A 26212-nucleotide genomic window follows, 5' to 3' on the forward strand; every position below is an offset into this window, starting at 1 on the left:
CGGCCGTTAAGGGCCTAACGTTTGTGCGCTACGGCGCTGAGACTTCGTCTTGCTTGTAGCGCCCCGATTGGGGCTGGGAATTCTTCGGGGCCGACCTGGGTCCTTCGTTTTGAGACGTTCCGGTTTGGGACGGAGGAGTTATTTGCGCCCCTTTCGGGCTGGTTGAATGCAAGCCGCGCCGACGCTATTGTTGCAAGGAGACTAGTCCGTCGTAAGTAAGTACGCTACCCCATTTTTGCTCGTAGTCTGCTAGTGCTTTGGTCTCCTGTAGATTTTCCAGCGGTTCCTACGTAGGTTGGTTATGCCCGGCCTATTTGACTAGGATATTGTAGCGCTTACCTTACCCTCTTGCGTTCTTTGCGGCTAAGATTTCCTCTACAATATACTCTTCCTGCGGTATGCCGTCCTCGTCCTCTACCAAGAGCGGCCCTAGCTCTGTATTCGTTAAGGCTTGACTAGGTAGCGGATCCGTTGCGGCCCGCTCTACTAGGTCTACGTAAAAGGTAGGGTGCGTGCCTCGGGGGACATCTAGCGTAACAGTTAGGGGGGTCGGTACGGCTACGACCGTATACTTAGCTGTTACCTAGTCTAGCTTCTTGGATAGGCGTAGAGACTTTATATAGCATAGACTTAGCTATACCTTATCCCCTACCTGGAAACGCTCCGCTGGGCGCCGGTGGGAGTTTGATTCTTCCTCTAAGCGTTGCTATGCAAATATAATTGCCGCCTGGGCCAGCTCGGTGCCTTCGCGCAGGCACTGTGCGAACGCTACTGCTTGCCCTTTACCCGTAGTTGCGCTTAGGGTGGGAGCTTCCACCCGTTGTACTGCATTAACTTCGTATCCTAATAGGAGACTGTTCGGGCTTATGCCGGTAACGGAAGAGTCCCTACCATTTAGCGCTAGCTAGCATACCGCTAGATAGTCCGGCCAGTTAAATTGGTCGAACGCTATAAAGGTGCGTAGGATTGCTTGAACTTCTTGGTTCGCTCGTTCCGTGCCTCCGTCTGACTGCGGGTGATATGCTGTAGACAGCCGCTGTTCGATCCCGACAATACGGTATAACGTTGCCCAGAACTGGCCGACCCAGTCTGATCCTCGGTCGGATATAATGTATTCCGGGAACCTACGGAAACGCTACTAGTACTCCTTGAACCGTTCGGCATACGCTTCTGCCGTTATAGACGTTATAGCTTCCAGCTGTACGTACTTGGACAGCCTGTCTGTAAGTACCATTATGTACTGTAGCGCTTGTTCGTCTTGTGCGGGTAGCTCCGTTATAAAGTCTACGGAGATCTGTTTCCAATATCTATCCGGCGGCTTAATTTGCCGCAGTAGGCCCTGGCGGTGCTGCCTACTCTTGTAGCTGCGGTAGCAGTAGTAGTTCCGTATAAATCGCCCTACCGCTGCCGATATGTAATCCCAGTAGTAATTCCTCTTTAGCGCTGCGAATGTAGTATTTCGTCCTGGGTGCCCCGAGATAGGGGAGTTATGGACTTGGTAGATAACGCGTGTAGTTAGCGGTTCCTACGATAGTAGCCACAGGCGCCCTCGGAACTATAGCGCACCGTGCGCGTTAATAGTGCAGTCGGCTACCTGTTCCCGCGTATCTGCTTCGTCCGGGAACTTGCGGTCTCCGCAACGTATAGTATCTAGGCGTACTGTATACGTCTAGTCCTTAATGACTGCCTGGTCCTATAGCTCCTGCAAGCTAGTATCGTGGAATAGCCGTAATCCTAGTAGTAGGTTGCTAGGCGGTTGCTCTACGGGCGCGCTGCGGGTGCTCGGCGAACTTCCGAAATTGCTGATTGATACAGGTTGTAATACTTATATAGTTCGGGGTTAGTGCTCTACGTCCTGCTGCCTGCGTAATAGTGCATCTGGCCGTTGCGCTTGAGATCCCGGCCTGTACTGTAAATAAAAGTTAAACTGCAAGAGCTTCTCAGCCTACCGTACCTAGCGCTCCGAGATTTCCCGCGGTCGGGTAAAGTATTTTAGGTTCTTGTAGTCGGTTAGAACCGTAAACGGTGCGGATACCCCTTGCAGGTCTGCCTGCTATGCCTTAAGGCAGCGCACTACTGCCAAGAGCTCCTTATTGTGGATTGTATAATTGCGCTCTACGGCCGTTAATTTTGCCGAATAGTATGCGACCGGGCGCAGGATGCCTTTCTCGTCTACCTATAATAGGTATCCTCCTAAAGCCGTACCGGAACAATCTGCCTCTACAAACGTTGGTCTCTCTGCATCCTATTGTGCCAGGATCGGGTGCGATATAAATAGTCGCTTTAGTTCTTCGAACGCATTATCCTCGTCGGTAGTCCAGCGGAACGGCTACCCCTTGCAAGTAAGCTGGGATAGGGGCGCTATTAATTCCGCGAACTAGGGGATAAATTCCCGGTAGAAGTTAGTAAACCCCAAGAAACTATATACCCCTCGGATAGTCCTTAGTGCCTCCCAGTTGCGGATAGCGGCTATCTTTGCCGGGTCGGTCCGGATTTCTACTCCTGCCTGAATAATATAGCCCAGGTACTTAACTTCCTTAACTGCAAAGGCGCACTTATCTAGGTCCAAGTATAGACCTGCTTTACGTAGGCGTTAAAGTACCCCTTTTACCTTCCGAATATAGTCCGCCTTGGAGCCGCTTGTGTACACTAAGATATCGTCCAGAAAGGCCGTTACGAAGTTACTTAAATTAGTTCCGAGTACCCCGTTGATATAACGCTAGAATGTTGCGGGAGCGCCTGTAAGTCCGAACGGGCAGACCAGCTATTCAAATAAGCCGAAGCGGGTGCGGAATACCGTAAGGTGCTCGCTACCGGGCGCAATACGGATCTTATGGAAGGCCGCCCGTATATTGAGTTTCGTAAACCAGCGGGATCCTGATAGGGAGCGCAACGTTTCCTTTATTAGCGGTAGGGGATACCTATCCTGTATTGTAATCTTATTTAGTGCGCGGTAATTTACGCAAAGGCGCTAACCCCCCCCCGGTTTCTTGGTTAGGAGGATCGGTACCGCTACCGCTAAGGAGCTAGTACGTATCTACCCTTTGTCCAACAATTCGGTAATCTGCTGTCGTACCTCTAACAACTGGTCCTGTAGTATATTGTACAATAGTCCCTACGGCAGCTCTGGGGGTTCCCCGTTGGGCCCGGTTCGCAGCTTAATGTGGTGGTCCCTTAGTCCCCGGTGTGGAGGAAGGCCGGAGGCCTACGCCTTATCGAATAAGTCGGCAAACTCCTTTAGGTAGGCGGGCAGGTGTCCCTCCGTCCCGCTGGGCTTGGGGCTCGGTACTACTTAGCGGAGTGCTGCCGAGATCTCTATTAAGTTGGTAACTACCGCTTGGCTCTTCGGTTCGGCCATAACAGACGAAACAGTTGCAATCTCGAGGTTGTAGCTGCCGCGCTGCGGCCGCGCATCTGCTGCTTGTACCACCTGGCCCCCTGCCGCTCTAATTGTAAGGCGGCGTTCGGCTGCGTGCAGGTCGATACCGCGGTGTTCCATCCACAGTAGGCCCAGTATTGCATCTCGGCTAAGGCCTGGCACTACGTATAGTACCGCTGGAGACTCCCAGCCGTCTATATCGAGCGCAACTCGTACTATATGCGAGATATATAGATGTACCTCCGTTGGGCCGCCCCGGCGGCGTATTACTGCTACGGCTGTCTTTAACCGGCGCCGTACCGGTAGTGGAATAAGCTTAAGGCGCAGACTTTGGGCCGTACGTTCGCTGATTGCGCTATAACAATCGCAACCGCAATCGATTTGAACGTCTAAGAAACGGGTAGAATTTACAAGCGTTGGGATAAGGAATGGCGGCCTGTCCAATTGCGCCTCGATATCCTAAAATTGCTTCCTCTAACGCTTAGTCCTCCCGCTTTGGTCCTTGTCTATACTGTCTTACCCCTGCGCGAGACTTAGCTCGGGGGCGCTTCGTTTTCCGAGAACTGGTCTAAGGATTCCTCCTGTACGTTCTCCCTCTCTGTATTTACCCGATAAATAGATAGATTTTGTACCGGTCGCGCCGCGGGCCGCATTTTGCAGTCTTTAATAAAGTGCTGCTTGGATCCGCAGCGTAAATAAGCGCCCTCCTCCTTACGCGCATCAATTGTACTGCGGGGGACCTAAGTTGCACGCTAGCTTAACGACTGCCCTAGGCTGGTCCTTGTTCCTTGGGTTACTGGGCGACGGCGCCCTACAGTTGCTGCGTTAATGCCCGTTATCCGTACGTTACCGTCCTCGTCCGTTATGGGTTTTGTCGGGGCTATTGCGCGGCCGTAGCGGTTCCGGTATTTCTCCTCCAAGCGGTACGATTCAATGTCTACCGCAATGCTACGGTAAATATTAACGGCCGCCTTGTAACTATCTCGTGGGATATTGCGCCCAATACTGCTATCCCGTATGGTCTTATTGAGCGCGCGACGCAGCTTAACGAGTTTAATTTCGTCGGGCCAATTTATTCCCCCAGCTAATGCTAGCTTTTGTTCGAAGCGTACGTAGAATGAGGTAAATGCCTTATTGCTTGCTTGCTCTAGTTGTTCGAGCTCGGTCTGCGCTATCTCTATCCGATGAGGGTTGGCGAAAACGGATTCGAGGTAAGCCAAGAATTGTAACGGGTTGTACTGGTACGACGGCCCTGCTTCGAAGAAGGCTGTAACGCGGGACTGAATCTTAGGCGCTAAGCACTGCCAGACGAACATCCACTGGTCCTTGTCGGTACCGATAAACTTACGGTCGGTAACTAGCTTGTGGGCCATAAGTATCTTCCAGGCTGTAAACGTAGTCTTATCTCCATCGTATGGTGCCCCTGTTGGTATTGGTTTACGTCGGACTTAGGGAAGTATTGCTGGGCCATTAACAGTTAAGGGGGTCCGTACCGATCCCGACGTAGTACCGGGCTGCGCCTCCCGGGACGCTTGGTGCTGCATTACCGTAGCGATTTGCTGGCGTAACTGCTGGATTTCTGTAAACCAGTCGGGTGGTAGTTGGCTAGCGGTAGCATTTTGTTCGCTAGGTAGTGCGTTGTTGTCCTGTTGATCCATTGTTCAATAGTCTGCGGCCTACTGCTTGCCGTAACGAAGGGAGGTTTCTTAAATGTTATGGAGTTACTAGTACTACCAGTATCTAGTGGTCGGAAATAGTTGTTAAGAAACCTACGGAACACTAACTTAAGGTACGAGGCATTGGAGTACTTATACTCCAATGCCTGCTTAGTTATAGGATACAAGTTACGTGCGGTAGCGCGTGGCTCTATCCTAGGACATAGCTCTATTAGGCAAAGCCTAATATTATAACAATGTTTATTAAAAGACTTGAAGGAGGGAAAACTACTTAATAACTAGGGCTTCTAGTTGTGTGCGTTCCTCCTAGTGGGTCCCTTAGTTCTCTCCGTTCTCCTATATTGGGCTAAGCCCGATACTATAACAGTATTTAAGAAAGCTCTCTTAGTTTAATTATATAGTCCCTTTTATACTCTAGTAGTCTTGTGCCTTGTTACGAAAACTACACTCTCTATAATAGGCGGGCTAGTTCGAAGACAGTTAGGTACCTAGGTAAGTAAGTAAGCCTTCTTTTAGAAATCGAGTAGTATTTAAGGCTAAAGCTCGACTCCTTTTAAGCTTTCGTGCTTACACTCCATTTGTAGCCGGGACGTACCCTACTCCTAGGGCTACCCCACCTTCCTATCTACCCGAGCTTTACCCGTACGCCTAGCCTTATACTCCCAGTACTATACTAGTCTTCTAATAGTAACACTCTGAGTATAATAAGAGAAAATAATAAACAAAAAGAAAAGAACTAAAAAGAAAAAAAATCAAATGATTAATTAATATACTAAGTTAGCTCTTAAAGAATTAAAGCAGTAGTTATTTTAAGTAAGCCTTAGCCAATAAACGTAACTGCTTGTATTTATAATACTAGCTACTTGAAACTTATTGAGCTATTGTTACGGAGTCGCTAGGCAACTGCTCTAGGACTCTTAATGATATTTATTAAAAGACTTAAAGGAGGGAAAACTACCTAACAACTAGGGCTTTTAGTTATATACGTTCCTCTTAGTGGGTCCCTTAGTTCCCTTTGTTCTCCTATATTGGGCTAAGCCCAATACTATAATATACCGTCTCGCTCTACTTATTCAAAGTAAAGTCTAGCTATAGCCGTAGCTAAACCGCCCTTCCTAAGGCTAGTTTTCCCAATCCGTAGCTCCCCCGAATTTTTTTTTTTTTTTTTTCGGGTATTCGTTGGGTACTTAGCGTATGCAGTCTCCTCCCTATATCGTCCCCTATTTAGGGTTTACTAGTTACCTAGGGTAACTAATTCTACCCCGTTCTATCCCCTCCTTAGGTATTTACTGGGTACTTGCCGGGTACCTAAAGCGCCTAGCGTTACCTTACTTTTCCCCCTTACTACTCCCTCTATATTGCCTTTTCCGTTCCCGTTTTATTACGCTTTTTGTTCCTTTTTCCTTTAACTATTATACCTACTTATTTTTTAGCTTCTTACCGTACGATTGTTATTAACTCCTTTACTACTTTCTGTTGCACTTGCTCCCCTATTGCTATTGTTCCTCCCCTGTAAGGTAGGTTACTGCTTTCTTGTTGGGGCCGTTCCGTATATCCTTCGGGCCGTTAGCTAATAAGCTAGTAACAATAGGAACTATTAATCTTACTCTTGCTACTGTTGCTCCTCCCTTATAGAGGACTTATTTACCTTTTTGTTACTGCTGCTGCTGCTATTATATCTACTGCTATAGGTACTCCTCCCCCCCCTCCCGGATGCGGTTCGGGCCCTTATTATAGCTACTATACCGATAAGTCGGACTACCGTTACGCCCTAGGCAAATACCTAGTAGAGGGTAACTCCTCCGATAAGGAGTTCGTACCTCTAGAGGAGGTATATAGAATGTACCTCCCTTGCGTTAATTGCCTTATTACTAGCGGCCGTAACAACTACGTACCGGGCCGTAGTACTAGCTACCGTATATACGTATACGCGTATGCTAAATGCGTTTAGGTACTGTATTTGTTTACCGCGCGCCCTTAACTGTATTGCGCCCTGCGCGACCTTTGTGCTTGCGCTTAGCGTAACGTTTATATCCTGGTCGAGGCCCGCCCTAAGGTCGGGGCCGTACCGGGCGCTTGCGCCGTCCTATCGCTTGAGTTTCTGGCCCTAGGCCGGGTTTAGGCTTGCACCCTAGCTCTGGCCGAGATAGAGCCTGCTCCCGTACGCCCCGCCTATACCCTTGCCCCCGTACCGGGTATTATCTCTCCCCCCGCCGCCGCTAATAACAATAACGACCCGAACCGTACCCTTATCCTTACCGCTAATGCCTTAACCCCAACTCAAGCGGGTAGCCGTTCTAGCGCTATACTAAGTATATAGCTTAGCGTATTTGCCTAGGGTATAGCTTGGGCCCTAACGGGCATCTAGAGTAACGTACGCGGCCTTACCCGCTGTTAGTAGGCGCAGGAGGGCGTTAGTACTAAGTTAGTAGCTACTTTGGCCGAGATGCGCTGTAATATTTGTAAGTTGCGTAAGTCTTGCGCTAGTAGTTCCCCCTTAGTGCGTTATTCTGCCCCCTCTACTCCCTGCGTTACCTATAATTGCAGTAGGTTGCGCTTATCCCGCATAGCCGACGCAACTCTATTATACCGCCCTATTGCCTCCGCCCCTTATATCGCCTAAGTCGCCTAGCGCCTTTGTTTTATACCCCTGCCCCCGCCCCCCTTAGTTACGTCCTACCCCCGCCTAAGTACTACAATAGATAGTTTCGAGACCCTCCCTAAGGAGGATACCAAGGAGGATAAGAGTAAGGAGGATACAGAGACTAATAAGTCTAAGTAGTACGGCTAGCGTATATCCGTAGTAGTAGTATTAGGTCGGGCCCTTATTGGGGGCGCTCTAGGGCCGATTTTTTCCTTCGGTATAGTTAAAATTTTATATTTCGTTTTGCGGCTTACCCGCGCTCCGCCGTTCGTATAGAGATCTCCCTATTACTATATAAATTCCTCTAGGGCTTCCGTTTATACTAAAGCCTCTATTAGTTCCTAGGTTAGTTATTCGTAACCTAGCTATTTTATAAGGGTATTGCATTATCCCCCTTAGCCTTAGGCCCCCCTTGTAGTAAGGATGCGTTTAACTTAGTATTCCTTTTGTAAGGTACTGTCCTTGTCTTAGATTAGTAGTAGGCCTAGCTCCGAATTCTATACTACCTAACTAGGCAAGGGGTCGTTTACTACCCTTTCGATAAGGTCTATATAGAAGGTAGGGTATAAGCCCTAAGGAATATTTAGTATTACTATAAGTAGTATTAGTACTACTAGTACCGTAAACTTAGAAGCAACCTAGTCTAGCTTTCTGTATAGCCTATTGGTTTTAATATATCTAAGGCTAAGCTAGACCTTATTACTTACCTAGAACTTTTCTGCTAGGCGACCTAAAACTACTACCGACTTATATAAGCGTTGTTATATAAAGGCAATAGCTGCTTATATAATTTCTATTCCTTCCCTTAAGTATTATAGGAAAGTAATAGCCCTCCCTTTTGGTATTATTACGCTTACCTAGTTGTCCTTTACCCTTAGTATTATACCGATTTTATAGCCTAACAATAGCTTGTTTGGGCTAACTCCTATAACTAAAGACTCCTTATTATTTAGGGCCAGCTAGTAGGCAGCTAGGTAGGCTGGCTAGTCGAACTGCTTAAACGAGATTAGGATCCTTAGGGTAGCTTAAATTTCCTAATTTACCCTTTTAGTACCCCTATCCGTCTAGGGGTAGTATAAAGTTAATAGGAGTTACTTTATACTAATAAGGGAGTATAGGGATGTCTAGAACTTACTAAGCTAGTTTAATCCCCAATCTATTATAATCTAGGCGGGAAAACCCCTAAATTGCTACTAATAGGTCTTAAACCGTTCCGTATAAGCCTTTGCGCTTATTGTAATTATTGCCTTAAGTTGGATAAATTTAGAGAGGCGGTCTATAATAACTATTAAGAATTAGGGGTCCTTATTGTTCTATACTAGTAGGTTGGTTATAAAGTCGATCGATATCTACTTCCAGTAACGGTCTAGCGGGGGGATTAGCTATAGGAGTCCCTATCTCTATAGACGGCTCTTATAGCTCCAGTAGTAGTAGTAATTCCGAATATACTATACTATATCCTATAATATACTATCCTAGTAGAAGTCCCGCTAAAGTACGCGGAATATTCCGTTATAACTAGGGTAGCCCGATATAGGTAATTCGTATACCTATTGTATTATTTGCATTATTAGTAGTTCCCAGGCAGGTACCTATAGGCGTCCCCTATAGTATATTGCGCTATAGGTACTAATAGTATAATTAGCCGTTTATTCTTTTATCTTTGCTTCTACTAGGAATTTCTACGCGCCTATTGCTACTGCTTATTGTTAAGCTTTATATATTGTATTGTTTTATAACGCTTAGTCCTATAATTCCTATAGGTAGGGTTCCGGGAAGAGCAGTTAGCCGGCTAGTATATCCTATAGAAATAGTATCTCCCTCCCTATTGGTCCCTATACTACTAGGAGCAGTCCCTATACTGCTAGGAGCAGTTAGGATATATCGATAGCTCCCTATCCCCCTTCTATCTCTAGACGGGCCCGGTCCGCCCCCGTATTTATAGCTATTATATCTTAGGCACTTAGTACTTTATAGCTAGCCCGAGCCCGGTCTATCCCTATATTCGCCCAATCTATACCTATATTTATAATTACTGTATCCTAGGTGTCCTAGGCGTTAGGACCTTCTTATGCGGGTTAGCCTTTAGGCGCCTCCTGTAGTATAGAGATTAATATCGGCTAAAGTATTTATCCTAGGCGTAGTGTGTCCTCCTTGTCCTATTCCTAATGCAAGAGCGCATCCGGCCGTTGTACTTATAAGCCCGGTCTATACTATAGCGAGTAATTAAAGTTTGTAAGGACTTTCGCCTATCGTACCTATCGTTCCGATATCTCCCGTAGTTTAGTAAAGTATTTAAGGTTCTTATAGTCCGTTAGAATAATAAATAGTTCTATAATGCCTTATAGGTCTACCGACTACGCCTTAAGATAGCTAATAATTACTAGAAGTTCCTTATTGTAAATTGTATAATTCCTTTCTACTAGTGTAAGTTTAGCTAAGTAGTAGGCTACTGGTCGTAGGACCCCCTTACTATTAATTTGCAAGAGGTATCTGCCTAGTACCTTACTTAAGCAATTGGTCTTAATAAGAGTCTTCCTATCTAGGTCCTATTATACTAGGATTGGGTATAACGAAAAGGTACGCTTAAGGGATTAGAAGGCTATATTTTCTTCGGGTCCCTAGCGAAATAGTATACCCCTCCCTATAAGGGCTATAAGTAGTTTTGTAAGGCTTGCAAAATTAAGAATAAATTTACAGTAAAAGTTCGTAAAGCCTAGGAAGCTCCTAATCCCCCTTACCTTAGTAGGTAGTTGCTATTCTTAAATTACAGCAATTTTCGCTAGGTTAGGCCTAACCTTAATGCCTGCTTAAATAATAAACCTAAGGTATTTAACTTTTGTTATTACGAATGTATATTTATTGAGATTTAGGTAAAGACCGGCTGCCCGGAGCCGCTTAAGGATTTCCCTAACCTTAGTAATATAGTCGGCCTTCGATCCGGAGGTATAGATTAGGATATTGTCTAAATAGGCTATAACTTACTCCCCTAATTTATCCTATAATACCCTGTTAATATATCTTTAGAATAAAGCTAGTACTCCGGCTAGGCCGAAGGGACAGACTAACTATTCGAATAGACTAAATTGTATATAGAATACCGTAAGTAGTTTATCTCCTAGCGCTATATATAACTTATAGAATACTGCTTATATATTTAGTTTAGTAAACTAGCGTACCCCTAAGAGTAAGTAGAGTATTTCTTTAACTAATAGGAGTAGGTAACGGTCCTATTATATAATCTTATTTAGGGCCCGGTAGTCTATATATAGCCTTTATCCTTTGTTTTCTTTCTTAGTAAGTAGTATTAGTACTACTACTACTAACGAGCTTACCTATATCTATTCCTTATCTAGTAGGTCTATAATCTGCTTACGGACTTTAAGTAGTTAGTCTTATAGTATATTATATAGTAGACCCTAGGGTAGCTATAGTGTTTCTCCCTTATTGTTTTATTATAGTTGGATATAGTAGTCTTAGGAGCCCCGGTATAGTAGTAGGCCTAAGGCCTATTCCTTATCGAAAAGGTTAGTATAGTCCTAAAGGGCTACTAAAAGAGTAGGTAGGGCTATTATTATTATATTTATGCTTTTAGGTACTTATAGCGCTATTTCTTATAGTTTTATTACTATTTCTTATAAGCTTATTACTACTAGTACTCCCTATTGTTTCCGTAAAAAGGTTTATATTAGTATAAGGTATACCTCTTGGGATCTGTTGGGAGGGCGGATATTGTTTGCTTATACGATTTAGTTACCTACTGCTCCAATTGTAAGAGTTCGATCTATTGCGTTTAGGGTTACCTATCGGTATTCTATCTATAGTAGGCTTAGTATAGTATCTCGACTTAGGCCTAGGATAACGTATAGTAGTACTAGGCTCTCCTAGCTATCTATATCGATTATCGTACGGACTATATTAGTTATTGTAGGGTAGGTAAGGGTATTACCTATATTCCGCCGAGATATTATAATAGCCGTTTAGAGTAGCCGTTTTGTTAGGAGAGGGATAAGCTTAAGTTACAGGCGTTAGGCTATTCTTTCGCTAATAGCCCTATAGTAGTTATAGCCGCTATTAATTTAAATATTAAGGAACCTTATAGAATTTATAAGTATAGCAATAAGAAAGGGTAGTTTATCTATCCTTAGTATAATCTTTTTAAACTTAGTCTCTTAATTCCCCTAGTTCCTTATAGTCTGCTTACCTATAAACCCTTAGTACCTTTAAGCGAGACTTAGCTCGAAGGCGCTTTATTTCCCTCCTCTTCCTTAGTCTTTAATTCCTTATAAATATATTCTTCCCCCTAAGCGGCCTAAATACTTATCCCTAGGGTATATAGGATTACGGCTTGTTATAGGTATTGTTAAATATAGTAGCCTCCCTCCCTATAGCGGATATATATACCGGCTGCCCTATGCCTGTCTCTCTCTTCCTATATAACCTATTTCGCCCGCTATTGGGGCCTGCTTTGGCCTTGGTTTGTTTTTGTTGTCGGTCTAGTTATAACCGCCTTAGGCCCGGCTGTAGCCCTAGAGCCTACCGTATTGACCCCTAATATTAGAGTATTACTGTCCTTATTGGGTTAGGGGGTTGCCCTAGCCGTCCCTTAGCCGGGCCCGCCCTAGTCCTTAATTTTATCCTCTATATATTGCAATTCTATTTCGGATGCAATTCGTTTATATATATCGACCGCCTTATTATAGTTATCTATTGTAGTCCCTCGCTAGAGGATATAGTCCCTTATTCTCTTAGTTAGCCCAATATAGAGCTTTATAAGTTTTACCTCGCTAGGCTAATATATCCCTCCTACTAGTATAAGCTTCTCTTCGAAGCGTATAAGGAACGCTAGGAACGACTCTAACGTCCCTTACCTAATATCCTCTAGTTCAATAACCGCTAGTTACTAGCAGTAAGGGTCGCTGTAAGCCGATTCGAGGTACGTTAGGAATTAGAACGGGTCGTAACCGATACGGGAGCCTTCTTCGAAGTATATTGTAACTCGTTACTAGACTTTGGCTAAAAGGTTTTACTAAATAAAGATCTATTGGTCCTAGGCGGACCCAATAAAGTCCTTATCCACTCGGAGCTTACGGTCTATGCAGAACTTCTAGGCTGCAAAGGTACCCTTATTACCGTTATACGGGTCCCTAACCGAAATCGGTTTGCGTTTAATACAGGCCTATAGTATACCCGACTTATCCCTGGTCCGCTCCTGCTAGGGGTCGATTGTTAAGGTATCTATTGGCTAGGCCGATAAATGCCCTAAGTCCTACTATACCTATTGCTACCTATTCTTCTGTAGAGCTAAGATTTATATAGAGTACGTTTCTATTTAGGCGTATATTCGGCCAAACTCTGTATAGACTTTTGCTATAAAGTCCTCTATAACTTACTGAAGGTTAATTTCTTTGGGCTTTCCCTTATCTATTTTAACTTATAATAGTTAGGCTTTTCCTTCCTCCTAACCGGTATAAGTAAAGTCTTTTAAATATTACGGAGTCGCTAGGCGACTGCTCTAGGACTCTCAATAATATTTATTAAAAGACTTAAAGGAGGGAAAACTACCTAACAACTAGGGCTTCTAGTTGTATGCGTTCCTCCTAGTGGGTCCCTTGGTTCCCTTTGTTCTCCTATATCGGGCTAAGCCCAATACCATAACAGCTGTATATAAATACTTAGGTATATATTTTATTACTTTAATAAAAATAATTAAGAGATAAAGCTATTGATATTTACTAACGGCTTATAATACTGCGTCTTTAATAGGGAGAAGCTTCTTAACTAAGAAATTTCTTAAATCTAGTAGTAAGGTTTTTTACTATATTGAAAAGTACTCTTAGAATTTATTAGGAACTTCTTTTCTAACTCAAAATGACTACTATCCTAGGAATTTTATAGGGATTTATTGTTACGGTGTTACTAGGTAGCTGCTCTAAGAATCTTAATAAAGGTTATTAGAAGACTTGAAGAGAGAAAAGAACTGCCTGTCCGTTAGGGCTTCCTTTCTATGTGTACCCTTTGGGTGGGTCTGTAGTCCCCCTTGTCTTATATTACCCAATCGGGCGTAGCCCGATACTATAACATTTATTGGTAGACTTACTAGCTAGAAGTAAAGTAAAGAATGGGCTAAGGTATTTCCTTTACAGGTAAATTCCCTAGATGAGTCCGTACCTTCGTTGCTTTGTGTAATGTTTAGGCTCGAGTTCATAATAATATATTTCTTAAAGAGTTTTTAAGAATTGTGTATAGTCCTTATGATAATAATATCAAAGTATCTTTAATAATTTCCTAACGCGACACTCTAGATATGGCCTAGAAAACCCTAGAACCTCCTTATAATTTTATAAGTAATATCCTGAATAAATTCTACAGGATTTCCTAAATAGTTACTTTTTTCTTTTGGATTATATAACAACCAGTAGTTAGACGTGTTCTTAATAACATCTTTATTATAATACAATGCTTAATATATTTGTCTAGCGTACTAAATTAATATCAAACTAGCACATTACAATATGAAATTACAGAACTTGAAATTTACTGGAATAACTTATCTCATTTCTTCAAGCAAAAAAAATATGATATGAGAGGTCTTAATATAATAATATTTAAAATACTAATTAATTGATTTTTTTTTAAGTCGAACAAGTAGTATATGTATAATATTAAGAACAATTGCAATTTATCCAATGCTTCAATTATGCATATTTCAAACTAGAATGTAAGTGAAAGATACTTGTCCGTAGCCTAACTGTTAAAATTATCTGTTGCTAGAAGATTAATCTGTGTGAATACGGCAGATGATTTCATTTGAGCCCAAAATCAGGTTGGCGACATTACGGGTGCTCGCACGGGGCAGAAAGACTTTTACCAAGGTCATACTGCAAATGTCCGTGCTGTACTGTACCTACTCTGTATGAGTAAAGAGCTATTTGTAGTGTGCAGGATTGTGACTGACCACGATGTAGCGCAACCTATCTTTCAAGTCGAGCACTGTGTGCACGGGCGATTGTGTGGCTTAAATGCCGTGCGTCAATGCGTACGCGACACTGTATGATGCGTCCCTCAGCAAAACCAGTTAGTAATGCAAGCTTCCGAGCAATCAGTGGGTGCAAGTTTCACTGGACCAGGGGCTAGGCGCCCTCGCACCCCGGCTGGCCCTTGCCCCTTCCACTCATGACCTGCAGCCCAAATTTTTCTGGCGAAACTTCCTCCCAAATCCTCTCCATCACCAATCAACACCTCGTGGTCCGGTGGAAGTTTCTCGCCAGGCCCCTTCAACCTCCATCGGCATTAGAATTTTCTTCTGCGTCTACAGCACGAGAAGAATCTCTGCCCCTCTAATCTTCTCTCGCCCGTCTGCCGCAACGCAACGGTCGCTACCTGTCTCCACGGTTTGCAATCTTGCTCTCGGCCGACACCATCACTCCTTGATCAATAGGAATTGCCAGGTTGATTCCTCCTACGTTGAGGCCTATATCGAGTGTCGATCGCCCTCTGTCGCGTATTCCTGGTCCTCTCCTGAGAAGTTTCTGACACAATACCTGTGTTCGCTTTCCCCTTTGCCAGAGGAAGAATTGATGCCATTCGGTCTGAAGTTCTTTTTCCGACCGAGTTCCCCATCTACTGCCATTCACTACCCCCCCCCACTACAACGCAAACACCGCCGAAATCACGTTCGCATTGCGAAAGCCTTCTCCCTTAATGACTTCACCTGCTAATCAGCAGAACCCCATCCCGGCGACCAACACCTCTGCGACAACGGCGACTTCATATGCTTCCGCTGCAGGTGCGCCCAAGAAGCCCACTGTCCAGGCGCCCTTAGTCGCTGCCAGTAATCAACCTCCCGCTTTGGTTGGTGCTACATCTGAACGCTCGGCGCAGAATGCCAAGGCCGCTTTGCCATCACCCGTGAACGGCAAGATAGCCGATAACTCTGCAACTCCCGCTGTTGCCCGTGGCACCTCTGTCGCCAACGGTTCCGTTTCGGGCCACCCCAGAAAGAGCTCCTTGACAATGGCTGCCACCGGCCCCAATAGTTATGTTGCCAACGGTGGCTCAATCAGCGGTGCTAAATCAGGCATTCAGTTCGGCTTCGACTCGCCCGCCATGGTCCACAGCACACCACAGACCGGCGGCTCTGCCCCTATCCCCATCCCTGGAGGGAACCCGCGCGTTACATCCCCAGAACACTCTCCGTCGCCCATCCCTCAGCCCTCGGCCAGTGGCGGTCGTCCCCCCTCCGGCCTCCAACAACCCAGCGGTCAAATGACTTTCGGAAGCCTCAGTAGTGATGGCGAAGTAAGTACTCATGATGTATCTCGTTCGGAGCCCCCATCCGATTCGACTCTTCATCAGGCCCGCGATCAACGATTGCAAGATGCTAATGCCAACCCACAGCGCCATATCAGACAAGGCTCCGCCCCACAGAATGTTAACGCCGCCGGGACACACTCCGGTACTCATTTCCGACGTGAATCGAGCCACTCCGTTCAGAGCGACAATCCCGGTGGGCCTAGCAGGGTCAACTTTCCTCCCCAGGGCGGTCGTGGTCGAGGCGGGTTCAATCCTCATGGAAGCTCCTACAGCAACCAGATGGGTTACCCCCCCAACAATCAGTTCCGCAATGGTCCCGGCCAAGGCCGTGGCATGCCTCCGTCCTTCCAACCGCAGTCTCGAACCATGCCTTATCCGAATTCGCCCCAGCCAAACCGAAGTCCGGCACTTGTGCCATCAATGCCGAACACCCCCAACATGGCACAGGCCAACATGCAGCCCAACATGTCGATACAGACACCCCCACAATACCATTACCCGCCGCCTATGGCGACTCAGCATCAAGTACATCTCCCCTTCCCAGTTGCCTGTTCCAGCAAGATGCATTTCAAACCCCCAAAAAGGAACAAGGGACGTCGCGAGCAAGAAAAGTTTCAGCCTGGACGTCGGCCGGAATATATGCGTGAGCTTCATGAGAGCGACGTCGGCCAGTATCCGCGCCGTTTTGGTCAACATGACGATCAAGTGTCTCGCGATCGGAATAATAGTGGCACGCACGTGATATACGATTATTCCTCAAAATCAACCTCGCAAGCACCAAAACCCCAACCTCTCCTCATCGTCCCTAGCAAGAGCAAACCCCCATCCCTTGATTTGTCTCCAGAGAATGGAGGATTTGAACTTTGGCTGACCTTGAAAAACCAGAACTTTGGATATCCTCCTCAGCAGATGGATCAATATGGCCGACCCATCTCTATGCCTTATGGTTATAACGGCATGCCATACATGGGTCCACCCCAGACTAATTCTCCTGGTTACGGTCAGCAGTATGCTCCGTCTCCCTATCACTCGCAGAGCCACAACATGTCGCGAAGCCCTTCGCTACCTGAACGACCATCGAGCGCCAACCACCAGAACCAGCAAGTGATTGTTTCATCGACCCCACAGGCCCACGGTGCACAACCCAACCCGGCGGCGAAGAATTTCGTGAAGCCTGGAAGGAAGAGCGCCGCAATTCAGATCAAGAATGCAGCTGGGGAGGTCGTTGACACATCCGCATTCAAGCAGCCCGCCTCGCCTGCGCCGAGTGTTCCATTATCCAAAACCCCCCCTGTTGTGGCTTCAACAGCGCCCACTCCACCCCCCAAGTCTTGTACACCCGCGCAAGGTCGATCAGAGAGCCGCGCTCTACCGAAGACGACGAAGGAGATTCAAGATGAGTTGAAGGAGAAAATAAAGCAGGCTACGTTGGCTTCTGCTGTGGAGAACAAGGTTCAGGAAGAAAAGCAAGCTCTTCACGATGAAAAGCTGGTCACGCCCGAGGCGAAGCCAAGTCCTGCCAAGCCAAGTGCCGCAGACAACGCACTCGCCACTCCTACCTTCAATGTCACATCCGAAGAGCCACTGGACGAGCCAAGGAAAACCAAAGATGCCAAGCAAGCCGAACCTGTCAAAACCGAAGAGCCTGAGGAGGACGATATTGAGCGAATGATTCGCGAGATGGAAGAGGCTGACGCAAAACGCGAGGAGGAGGAGAAGGTGCACCAGAAACGACGGGAGGCTGAGAAGGCCGAGGCTAAGAAGAAGGAGGCAGAGCAGAGCAAGATCAACGCGGCGGAGGAAGACCGTAAGCTCCGAGAGCAGGAACGGGAAATGGAACGATTGGAAGAAGAGAAGGAGAACAGGCGAAAGGACGCAGAGGCCTCTGGTAAGGGGTTGTCGGTTGCCGACGCCCTCGCACAATTCCGAACCGGCAAAGAATCCGAACCGGCCGGCATGGATAGCATTGCCGACAAGCTTGCCGACATGAAGATTGACGGCGAGAGGCAACCATCTCCAGGGGACCCTGCTGGGCAGAAGTCTGGCGCGGGCGAAAAGCGTAGCTCCAAGCCGGCTGCTTTGAATCTTGCGCCACTGAACACAAAGGCAATCGAGCCGCCACAGCCAAGTGCGGCTCTGCAGTCTCTCAAATCGGCGCGATTTCTGCAAATCATGGAGCAGGATATCTATCCCGAAGGTATCCATTCCCCTAACCCAGCGTTGAACGCTGCTGTTGCGAAGAAGGGAAAGACCTTCAAGTACGATGCCACCTTTCTGCTGCAGTTTCAGAAGGTCTTTACCGAGCAGCCCTCTCTCGAATTCCACCAGCAGGTCAAGTCTCTCATTAGCGACACAGATGGTCGCTCTGGCTCCCGAACACAGGCTCCGGGTTCTGCAAGACAAGGCTCTCGCGGCGGCGGCGGCGGCGGCGGCTTCTCAATGGGCGCGTTCAATGCGCCTCCCCCGGGGCGCACTCTGCCTCCAGGAACGACATCGTCCGACCGATTAGCTATGGCCAGCGGCACAATGCCCCGGCCACCGGTTCACTCGATGGGCTCGTTTCCAGCACGATCAAGCGCCTTCCCAACTGCCATGTCACGCACATCGTCGCAATCTAATGTGCGGAACATGCCCAACTCTCCCCGCCAGTCTAGCCGCTCTACTCGTGGAAGCCGACGGAACGACCACGGTGCCGCCAATAGTGCGCAGGCTGCTAAGACCATGCCTTTGACTGCTGGGATGGAGATTAAGCCTATTCAGATATCATCTTCTGGTTGGAAGCCTACTAGTATTGGCAAAGCCGTTGCTGTTGCGGCCCCCAGCGGCTACCTGGACCCTGAACTGGTTCAGAGAAAGGTCAAGGCTGCACTCAACAAGATGACCCCTGAAAAGTTTGATCGAATTGCAGAACAAATACTCGAAATTGCTTCTCAGTCAAAGGACGAGTCAGATGGCAGGACCCTGCGCCAAGTTATTCAGCTCACGTTCGAAAAGGCCACGGACGAAGCCCATTGGGCATCGATGTATGCAAAGTTTTGCAAGCGCATGCTGGAGACTATGAGTCCCGAAATCCGCGACGAGCGCATCAAGGACAAAAACGGCAACGTTGTGAGCGGTGGCGCACTCTTTCGCAAGTACCTCCTCAACAGGTGCCAGGAAGAGTTTGAGCGTGGTTGGTCTATCAACTTACCTGAGGAGGATACCGCCGACAAGAAGTCAGGTGAGGCAGCGCTGCTGTCTGACGAGTATTACATTGCGGCGGCCGCCAAGCGGCGTGGCCTCGGTCTGGTTCAATTCATTGGCGAACTCTACAAGCTTGGGATGCTGACGGAGCGCATCATGCATGAGTGCGTGCACAAGCTTGTCGACTATAAAGGCATTCCTGATGAGGCCGAGATTGAGTCATTGAGCAAGCTGCTTCGCACCATTGGCGCCAACCTGGACCAGACGGAGAAGGGTCGCCCCATGATGGATGCCTACTTCCAACGGATTCACACGATGATAGAGCTTCCAGAACTCCCGAGCCGGTTGAAATTCATGCTTCTAGACGTGCTGGACCTTCGAAAGGCGAACTGGGTTTCCAAGGAGGCCAACAAGGGGCCCAAGACGCTAGAGGAGGTTCGTGTAGAGGTAAGCTTTATCAACATGAGCACAGAGTAACGAGAGTCATGCTGACCTGCAATCGTATCAGGCCGAAGCTGCGCAGGCAGCCAAAGCCCAAGAGGCGGCAAGGAGCAACCAAAGAGGAGGTAGCCGTCCAGCTGGGCGTGGGGATGCCCGCAACTTTTCCGCCGGTTACGCCCAGCAGACGAGCAATCAGGTCGCCATGGACGATCTGAGGCGCCTGAAGGGGTCAGCCAGCAGGATATCCAGCCAGAATGTAACCCTAGGCCCTACTTCCATGTTCGCTTCGCGTAGCAACAGTGGCAGGCGTCTCGGACCAGGTGGCTCACTTGGCCGTCCCGGCGACGACTCTGCTGCCTCGTCTCGCACGGGAACCCCCCCAAATCGCGATAGCAACTCCAACTCGAACGCATTTAGGTAATTGCTCACCGTTTCCTCGTCGAGTTCTAGCTTGGACGTGAAAACTAACGCCACGCAGCTTGCTTGCGACCATGGAAACAGAACACCCAGCCTCCCCCCCTTCTGCTGGGCCCTCCCCTTCACTGACAAAGGCCATTCCCGACAGCGGCAAGAAGGAATGAGATATTCACATTCAGCCTCATTCGTTTCGGATGATAGACTAAGTTTGGTGGGATTTGTGGTTTGACTTGTGTGTTTTTGCGTTTACAGGCTTTGGTGCAATGCATCCCCGAAAGTTACCGGCACATTTCAATTGATGACGCATCACTTCATTCACTACTTACCTAGCAGAAAGCGGAGAGTGAAGAGACAGTCGTTGATGAAAGGTCCCTATATTCAGCGTGTTAGTTTATTCAATCGACCGTCGCTGGTCTGGTTAGTGCCTTTATCCGAATTGAAGAATCGCGGATGATAATCAGCAAGTCCATTGGCTCGTTGCGCACAAGGTAGCGCCGGATCGAATGATGGGAAGCGCATGCGGACCATTGAGTGTTCTCACTAATACTACGCGGTATCGAGACCATCAAGACAGCGGCACTGTATGGGAAAGCCTGCGGATGTGTACTTCGACGCCCAAGATGTGAGGAGGACTGGAGACGCAAGGAAATGTTGATTTGGGACTCAGGACCCAAAAGTCGGGGATGACAAAGCAATCAAGACTTCTACGACTTTGTCAAGTCGATTCCCAACCCAGTACATTCGTTGGAGACGGTTGTAGTGCAAGAATACCGCCGGTCTACTGGAGGTCCTCGGTTCTATAGTTGCAGGATGGGAAAAGACCAAATGGAACGAGGTGCTTCTGTTGCGGTCTTGCTATTTTTACTGTACATCTAATTTTGAGGTAGCCATTGGCTGGCCGATGAATTGACGGAAATATACACTAACGTACGTACACTTGCCCTGGGAGGGCGTGATCGAGATATGCTATGTCAGCGTGAGGCAATCAATTACTTGGGGGAAAGAATTATCGACGACGATTCTTGATCATGACCGCGACTACAGCAACAAGCCAAGCAGCAGATCCTCAAATATGCAGAGGATCCATGATAAGACCCAACGCCGCAGAGCTATTCCTTCTCTTCTTGATGAAAACATCAGCAAGCAATGCATAGAGACGAGCGTATGCTATGCAACCCTCTCGATTCGCCTTGAATCAACCACCATCCCCCCATGTCCGGAGATATCATTAGTTGGTCCTACTGGCCAACCGACTGCAGCCGACTACTGATTGCAGCCTAGCTTAGCGAATAAAGTATCCATGGCAACCCACTGCCGTCCGCACTTGTCCAGGTACTTGTCTATCACGCCCTTGACTGTTTCAAAGCGGACACGATTATGCTCCGCCAAGGCTAGGATCACGTCACGGTCTCCCACTGACGAATCACCGTTGACATTAGAAGCTTTGGAGCGCGCTTTGTCGACGTCCCATATACTGGCAAAGTAGACGAGCTGGTTGTAAATGGCCTTCTCGGTGTATTCGTATCGCATATGTCCAAGGCAGTCATGTGCCAGCCCCCTCGGACCGAGACACCGGGTGCCATAGACGCTTATCTGGCGGGTGCGGTTGGCGCACTGGGAGTCGTCACAGACGAGCCAGCCCTCGTAGTATCGGGAGGTCTGCGCACGAACTGCGTGCTCAACCTGGGCGACGATAGAGTGGAGAGGCAAAACTGCTCGGCAGCCGCTGCAGAGGACGCCTAAAGCGGAGGTGTAGTCCAGGGATGCGGTGAGACCTTCGAAGACCGTGCTAGCCTTGCATTTGCGGCATTGGAGAGAGAGCCTCGCACATTCACGAAATCTTATTTCATCCGAAATCTGAGAGTCAAGTGGATGAATCTCGAGTTCGTCGGAAATGTTGCTCGGCTGCCGCGTCTCGTGCGAGCCGTACCGTCGAATATCCAACCCCAGCTGCTCGGCAAGCTGGGACGCGGATGTGCCGACGATGTTGGCACATAATCTTTCGACAGGGGGGAATATTTGTTTGCTCAAGTAGTACTCAACATCTGGCTGCAGACTGGAGTCCGCCTTGAGATCTGCCGGTGAGAAAGCCCTCTTCGGCGCGGGATCCGAGCTCTTGCCATCACCGGTGACAATGTACGAAACGACATCGCCCTTCCGTACCGGCTTGCCACGGGCAATATCGCGGAGAGCGACCTGGACCTGCGGCATGGAGTCGGCATTGGGATACTCTTTTGGAGCCTTACCAAGCTGGGTGTAGATGATGTACTTTGCTGTTGGGATGGCCTGTTCACGCATCTTGTGCGCAATGTCGCGTAAATATTCGTGGATAGAGGCAACAGCAAGCTCGGTTTCGTCTCCAGATAGGATCTCGTCGAGCAAGTGCTTGGAGATTTCCTTGGACAGGGCGCAGTATTCCCGGCGCTTCATATCCAGGCCCTTGACTTCCATTTCTTCAACAAATTTGCCGTCCTTCTCGACGAGGTTGATGGCGGCATATTTCTTCTTGGCCTGAAGAAGGATACGACGAAAGACATTGTCGATGTCGATCTCTAGTAGCCTATATTGATCGTTGACAGCCTTCTTAAACTCATTGCCGACCTTGAAAGCATCCGCGACCGAGTTCACATTGGCATTGATCATGACTGAGTCCGTATCGCCGTAAATGACCTGAAGCGATTTGCCCTCTGCCAGTTCTTTGGTGCTCCTAAGAATCTCACGGCCTTTGAATGTCGTCAACATGGCCAATGGTCGAGCGTAGAAGCGAGATTTTGTATAGCCCAAGCAGCCATACATGGAGTTTGCCGTGAGCTTCAGGGCAAACTGTTTGATATCCCACGTCGCAAGCTGCTGAGGAGTGGCGCTCTTGTCCTTCATCAGAGACTTTACTTGGCGACGGCGACTGACAAGTGTAGCGATGAGCCTTGGCAGGATGCCTTGGTCTTGGTTGGCGGGGATTTCGGGAACTGTATCATCATCAACCTGCACATATGGTGGTCAGCTGAAGCCGTGGGCTTGTAGAAAGAATGAGAACGGTGGGGATAGGAGGGCAGGTGGCTTTACCAAACTCGCTCTCTCCACCGTGGTAAAGCAAATGTTGAATTCCTGAATGATCGACGGGTACAAAGAGTTGAAATCCATGACAAGCACAAACTTGTCGTAGAGGCCCTTTTCAGGCTCGAAGACGAGGCCACCCTTGTACTTATCCTTCCTCTTCCCTCCACTTTGATCTTCTTCCTCAGCCTTTTGGCGACCGCGAAAACCTTGCTTGTCAGGGCAGATGTATTTATTGCGGTGAAATTCGTGCAGCAGAATAAACTCATTTCGTTCGGCACGGGTACCTGTCAAGGTGCGGGCCCACGAATTGCCAGCCAGGTTGGTGAGAACTTTGGTTAGCGGAAGGAGTTGAACCCCGAGAGCCAGGGCGGCGATGTAGTGAGTGTCTGCCTCCAGATGCGTAATGTAGTCCATCAAGCCTTGCTTTTCCCTGGCCCAGCCATTCAGGGCAGCCTCGTTATCGATATCCCGCCGGCGATTGTCTCCAGAAAGGTAGAGGCTGCACATCTCCGTCAAACTCCAGGACTGGCACTTGAACATTGTGGATTTTCCAGCATCGTTCGCGATATCGCAGAGTAAACGCCCAGCTATGATCTGACGCTCGGCAAAGACGTTGCCACCCACTTTCCCAATGGAAGCAGGCCATTGTGCTCGTCGTAGCCGCCCAAGCCTTGACCAGTGATGTATCTTTTTCTCATGTAGGCGGTTCAGCACGACGCTATAGTCCACACCCTCCAACTGATGACCTAGAATGACGTCGGGATCAACGACGTCTATCTGAGCCAAGAAGAAACTCAGAAGCTCCGACTCGGACTTCTTGAGGACGATGAGACCCCTGTTCCTCTGCCTCACCAGTTGGTCAAAGCCAAGGGGAAACACTTGTCCATGAGGTCTAATAATTGTGAAAGTTCGGCACGGCATCTTTTCCGCAGGCGTGGTGTCGCCGAGAAACACTCTGTCGTAAATTCGAGCGCTGATGGCGAGTATCTCCTGCTTGTTCTCCCGAGCATTGAAGGCCGTTCGGAGCGCGATACTCATGAGGGTCAAGGGGGGTGCGTCAAGACCATCAGACTCGCTCATCGTCGACACCATGTCAGGATGCTCGGCTAATACCTCAAGCCTGCAGTGGGATGCGTTTTTGATTGTGCCAAAGTCGGCATCCCGGATTTTGAGCCAACAAGGGCCCATGATGTTCTTCCAGAGGACGAACTGTTCGAAGAGCGCAGTGTTGGTACCAAACACATGGGAAAATGTTTCCCCAGTTGCGCTTGCATCAATGGGAGGTTCTGCAACGAGAGTTAGCGATGCCTCTATGGACAGGGGCAAAGGGATGTGATTACTTGTGTACGGGTAGAATAGCTTCAAATACTGCGTTTCTCTCGGTATGCCGGCAAGTTCAAAGGCATACTTGCGGGTGCACGCTTTGATCTTGTACATGCCAATATTCATCTTGGTCATCAACTCGTCCACTTCCTCATAAACGTCCACCATCTTGACGTCGTCACACGTGTCCTCGCCATCGCGAACACGCTGCTGGCGAGGCAGGAAATACAACTTCCTCAGAATGTTGTCGACCTTGACGAAGCAACTCGTGTACGACTTGTTCTTCTTGTTCAACACCTTGCCGAACAGACAAAGACTTCCGTTCACTTCGGCATAGTCTATCCAAAAAAAGTTAAGACTGCCATCGGCCTCGAGGGCATCATTGTGGTCGATCTTGCCGATTCCTCTCGTTTCCGATGGGTGGGGATGATCGACGACATTGAGCTTCTTCGTGAGGTCGTTCCAGGATGATGAATCGACAGTGTTTGCAGCGATAGTGTTGGCAGGGGATGAGCTGGCCGGGGAGGGGTGAGGATCTGGCTTGAGCAGCTTCTTGACTGGTCGAGCCGCTGACAAATTGACGCTTGCCGTCTTCACCGCGCCTGCATGGGCAACCTCCATCATGTCTTCGTCCTCATCGCCTTGCAGCTCCTGCTTTAGCTGAGCCTTCCGCTCCGCAACCTTGGCGGCCGGAGAAGAAGGCGCGGGGCCGTCGCTCATGAGTTGATCCTCTGCTCCGAATGGCCCATCGCCGACTGGAGGTAGGAAATTGTCGTCACCCAACATGCCGGCTGGCGCGCAAGGGGACGACAGATGGGAACCGTCACGCTTTTGCCTCTTGGGGGCGGGTGCGGGTGCGGGTGAGGGGGGTCTGGCCTTGCTGCGGCCTGCTGGGCTATCCAGCTTCGTGTCCCTGGCTGCGGACGAAGGAATGCCAGAGTCGACTTCGTCCAGGAGATTCGCCATAAATTCGTCATCCCCCTTTGTCTGATTTACCTGGAAAACATGGAATTAGTACGTGGAAGGGGTGTGGTTTCTCCTCGTTTTGCTTGTGATACCTTCGGTCTGGGTTGAACCTTGCCAGCGCCCTTGTTGAAATAATCGCTGATGTGACGGTCGCTGTCGTCCCTCTTGACCTGTCTGTCGTCAACGTTCTTCGTGGCTAGCATCAGTCAGACATGAACAATGGCCAGTGACAGAGACTGTTGCAGGGTGAGAACAAACCCGCTTTGCTACGGCGGCCTTGACGGTGTGTTCTATCGTCATCGCTGTCCGATTCAGATTGTCGGACACGATCCCACTCTTCACGACCGTCGTCGGCGTATCCCTCGCCATTGTCGTCGACTACAAAGTCATCCTCGTTGAGACGATCACGGACGATCTTCTTGTAGCCATCTTCGTCCACCTCGTCGTAGAGATTGTCTGCATCGTCAACGCGGTAGCGGTCAAAGGCTTTCTTGCCTGACTGGCGCAACGCCCTGAGCTCCGCGAGCTTGGCTCGGTGATCAACCTTTGGCATTGTGGGCTGCCTGATAATCGGAGGTCATGGGCGGAAACAGGGCAGGGCATCCAGAGCCGATGGGATGTTGGTGATTGAGGAAGGATGCAATACGGTGGGTGCCAGACGTGCTGCGGATGCGTCTCCAAGCGGCCCAAGGACTTCACTTCATGTGGTACCTAGTGCTGGATCACCAGCGCGAATAACGGCAAGTGCACCAGGGCCTAGGCACTGTACACGTTCAGCATCTGCAAGTACCTACTAATAATACAGTGTAG

At 48.4% G+C, this 26212-nt stretch overlaps 3 protein-coding genes across 3 annotated transcripts; 1 reads left to right on the forward strand and 2 right to left on the reverse strand.

Moving 5' to 3' along the window:
• Positions 1-4131: 4131 nt before the first annotated feature.
• DCS_03730 (uncharacterized protein) lies at positions 4132-5037 on the reverse strand (the record flags this gene model as incomplete). The annotated part of the gene is made up of 2 exons (XM_040801043.1): positions 4132-4802; positions 4890-5037. The coding sequence occupies 2 exons, from the start codon at positions 5035-5037 to the stop codon at positions 4132-4134; spliced, it is 819 nt and encodes a 272-aa protein (XP_040656076.1).
• Positions 5038-15403: 10366 nt separating this feature from the next.
• Positions 15404-20220, forward strand: DCS_03731 (Eukaryotic translation initiation factor 4 gamma; the record flags this gene model as incomplete). The annotated part of the gene is made up of 5 exons (XM_040801044.1): positions 15404-16000; positions 16100-16540; positions 16901-19645; positions 19707-20056; positions 20118-20220. 5 exons carry the CDS (start codon positions 15404-15406, stop codon positions 20218-20220), a joined length of 4236 nt encoding a protein of 1411 aa, XP_040656077.1.
• A 1099-nt stretch (positions 20221-21319) lies between these two features.
• DCS_03732 (DNA polymerase alpha catalytic subunit) lies at positions 21320-25955 on the reverse strand (the record flags this gene model as incomplete). The annotated part of the gene is made up of 5 exons (XM_040801045.1): positions 21320-23038; positions 23120-24399; positions 24454-25432; positions 25495-25598; positions 25661-25955. The coding sequence occupies 5 exons, from the start codon at positions 25953-25955 to the stop codon at positions 21320-21322; spliced, it is 4377 nt and encodes a 1458-aa protein (XP_040656078.1).
• Positions 25956-26212: the final 257 nt, after the last annotated feature.

This window comes from Drechmeria coniospora, chromosome 02 (assembly GCF_001625195.1).
Source record: "Drechmeria coniospora strain ARSEF 6962 chromosome 02, whole genome shotgun sequence".
Taxonomy (NCBI): Eukaryota; Fungi; Ascomycota; class Sordariomycetes; order Hypocreales; family Ophiocordycipitaceae; genus Drechmeria; species Drechmeria coniospora.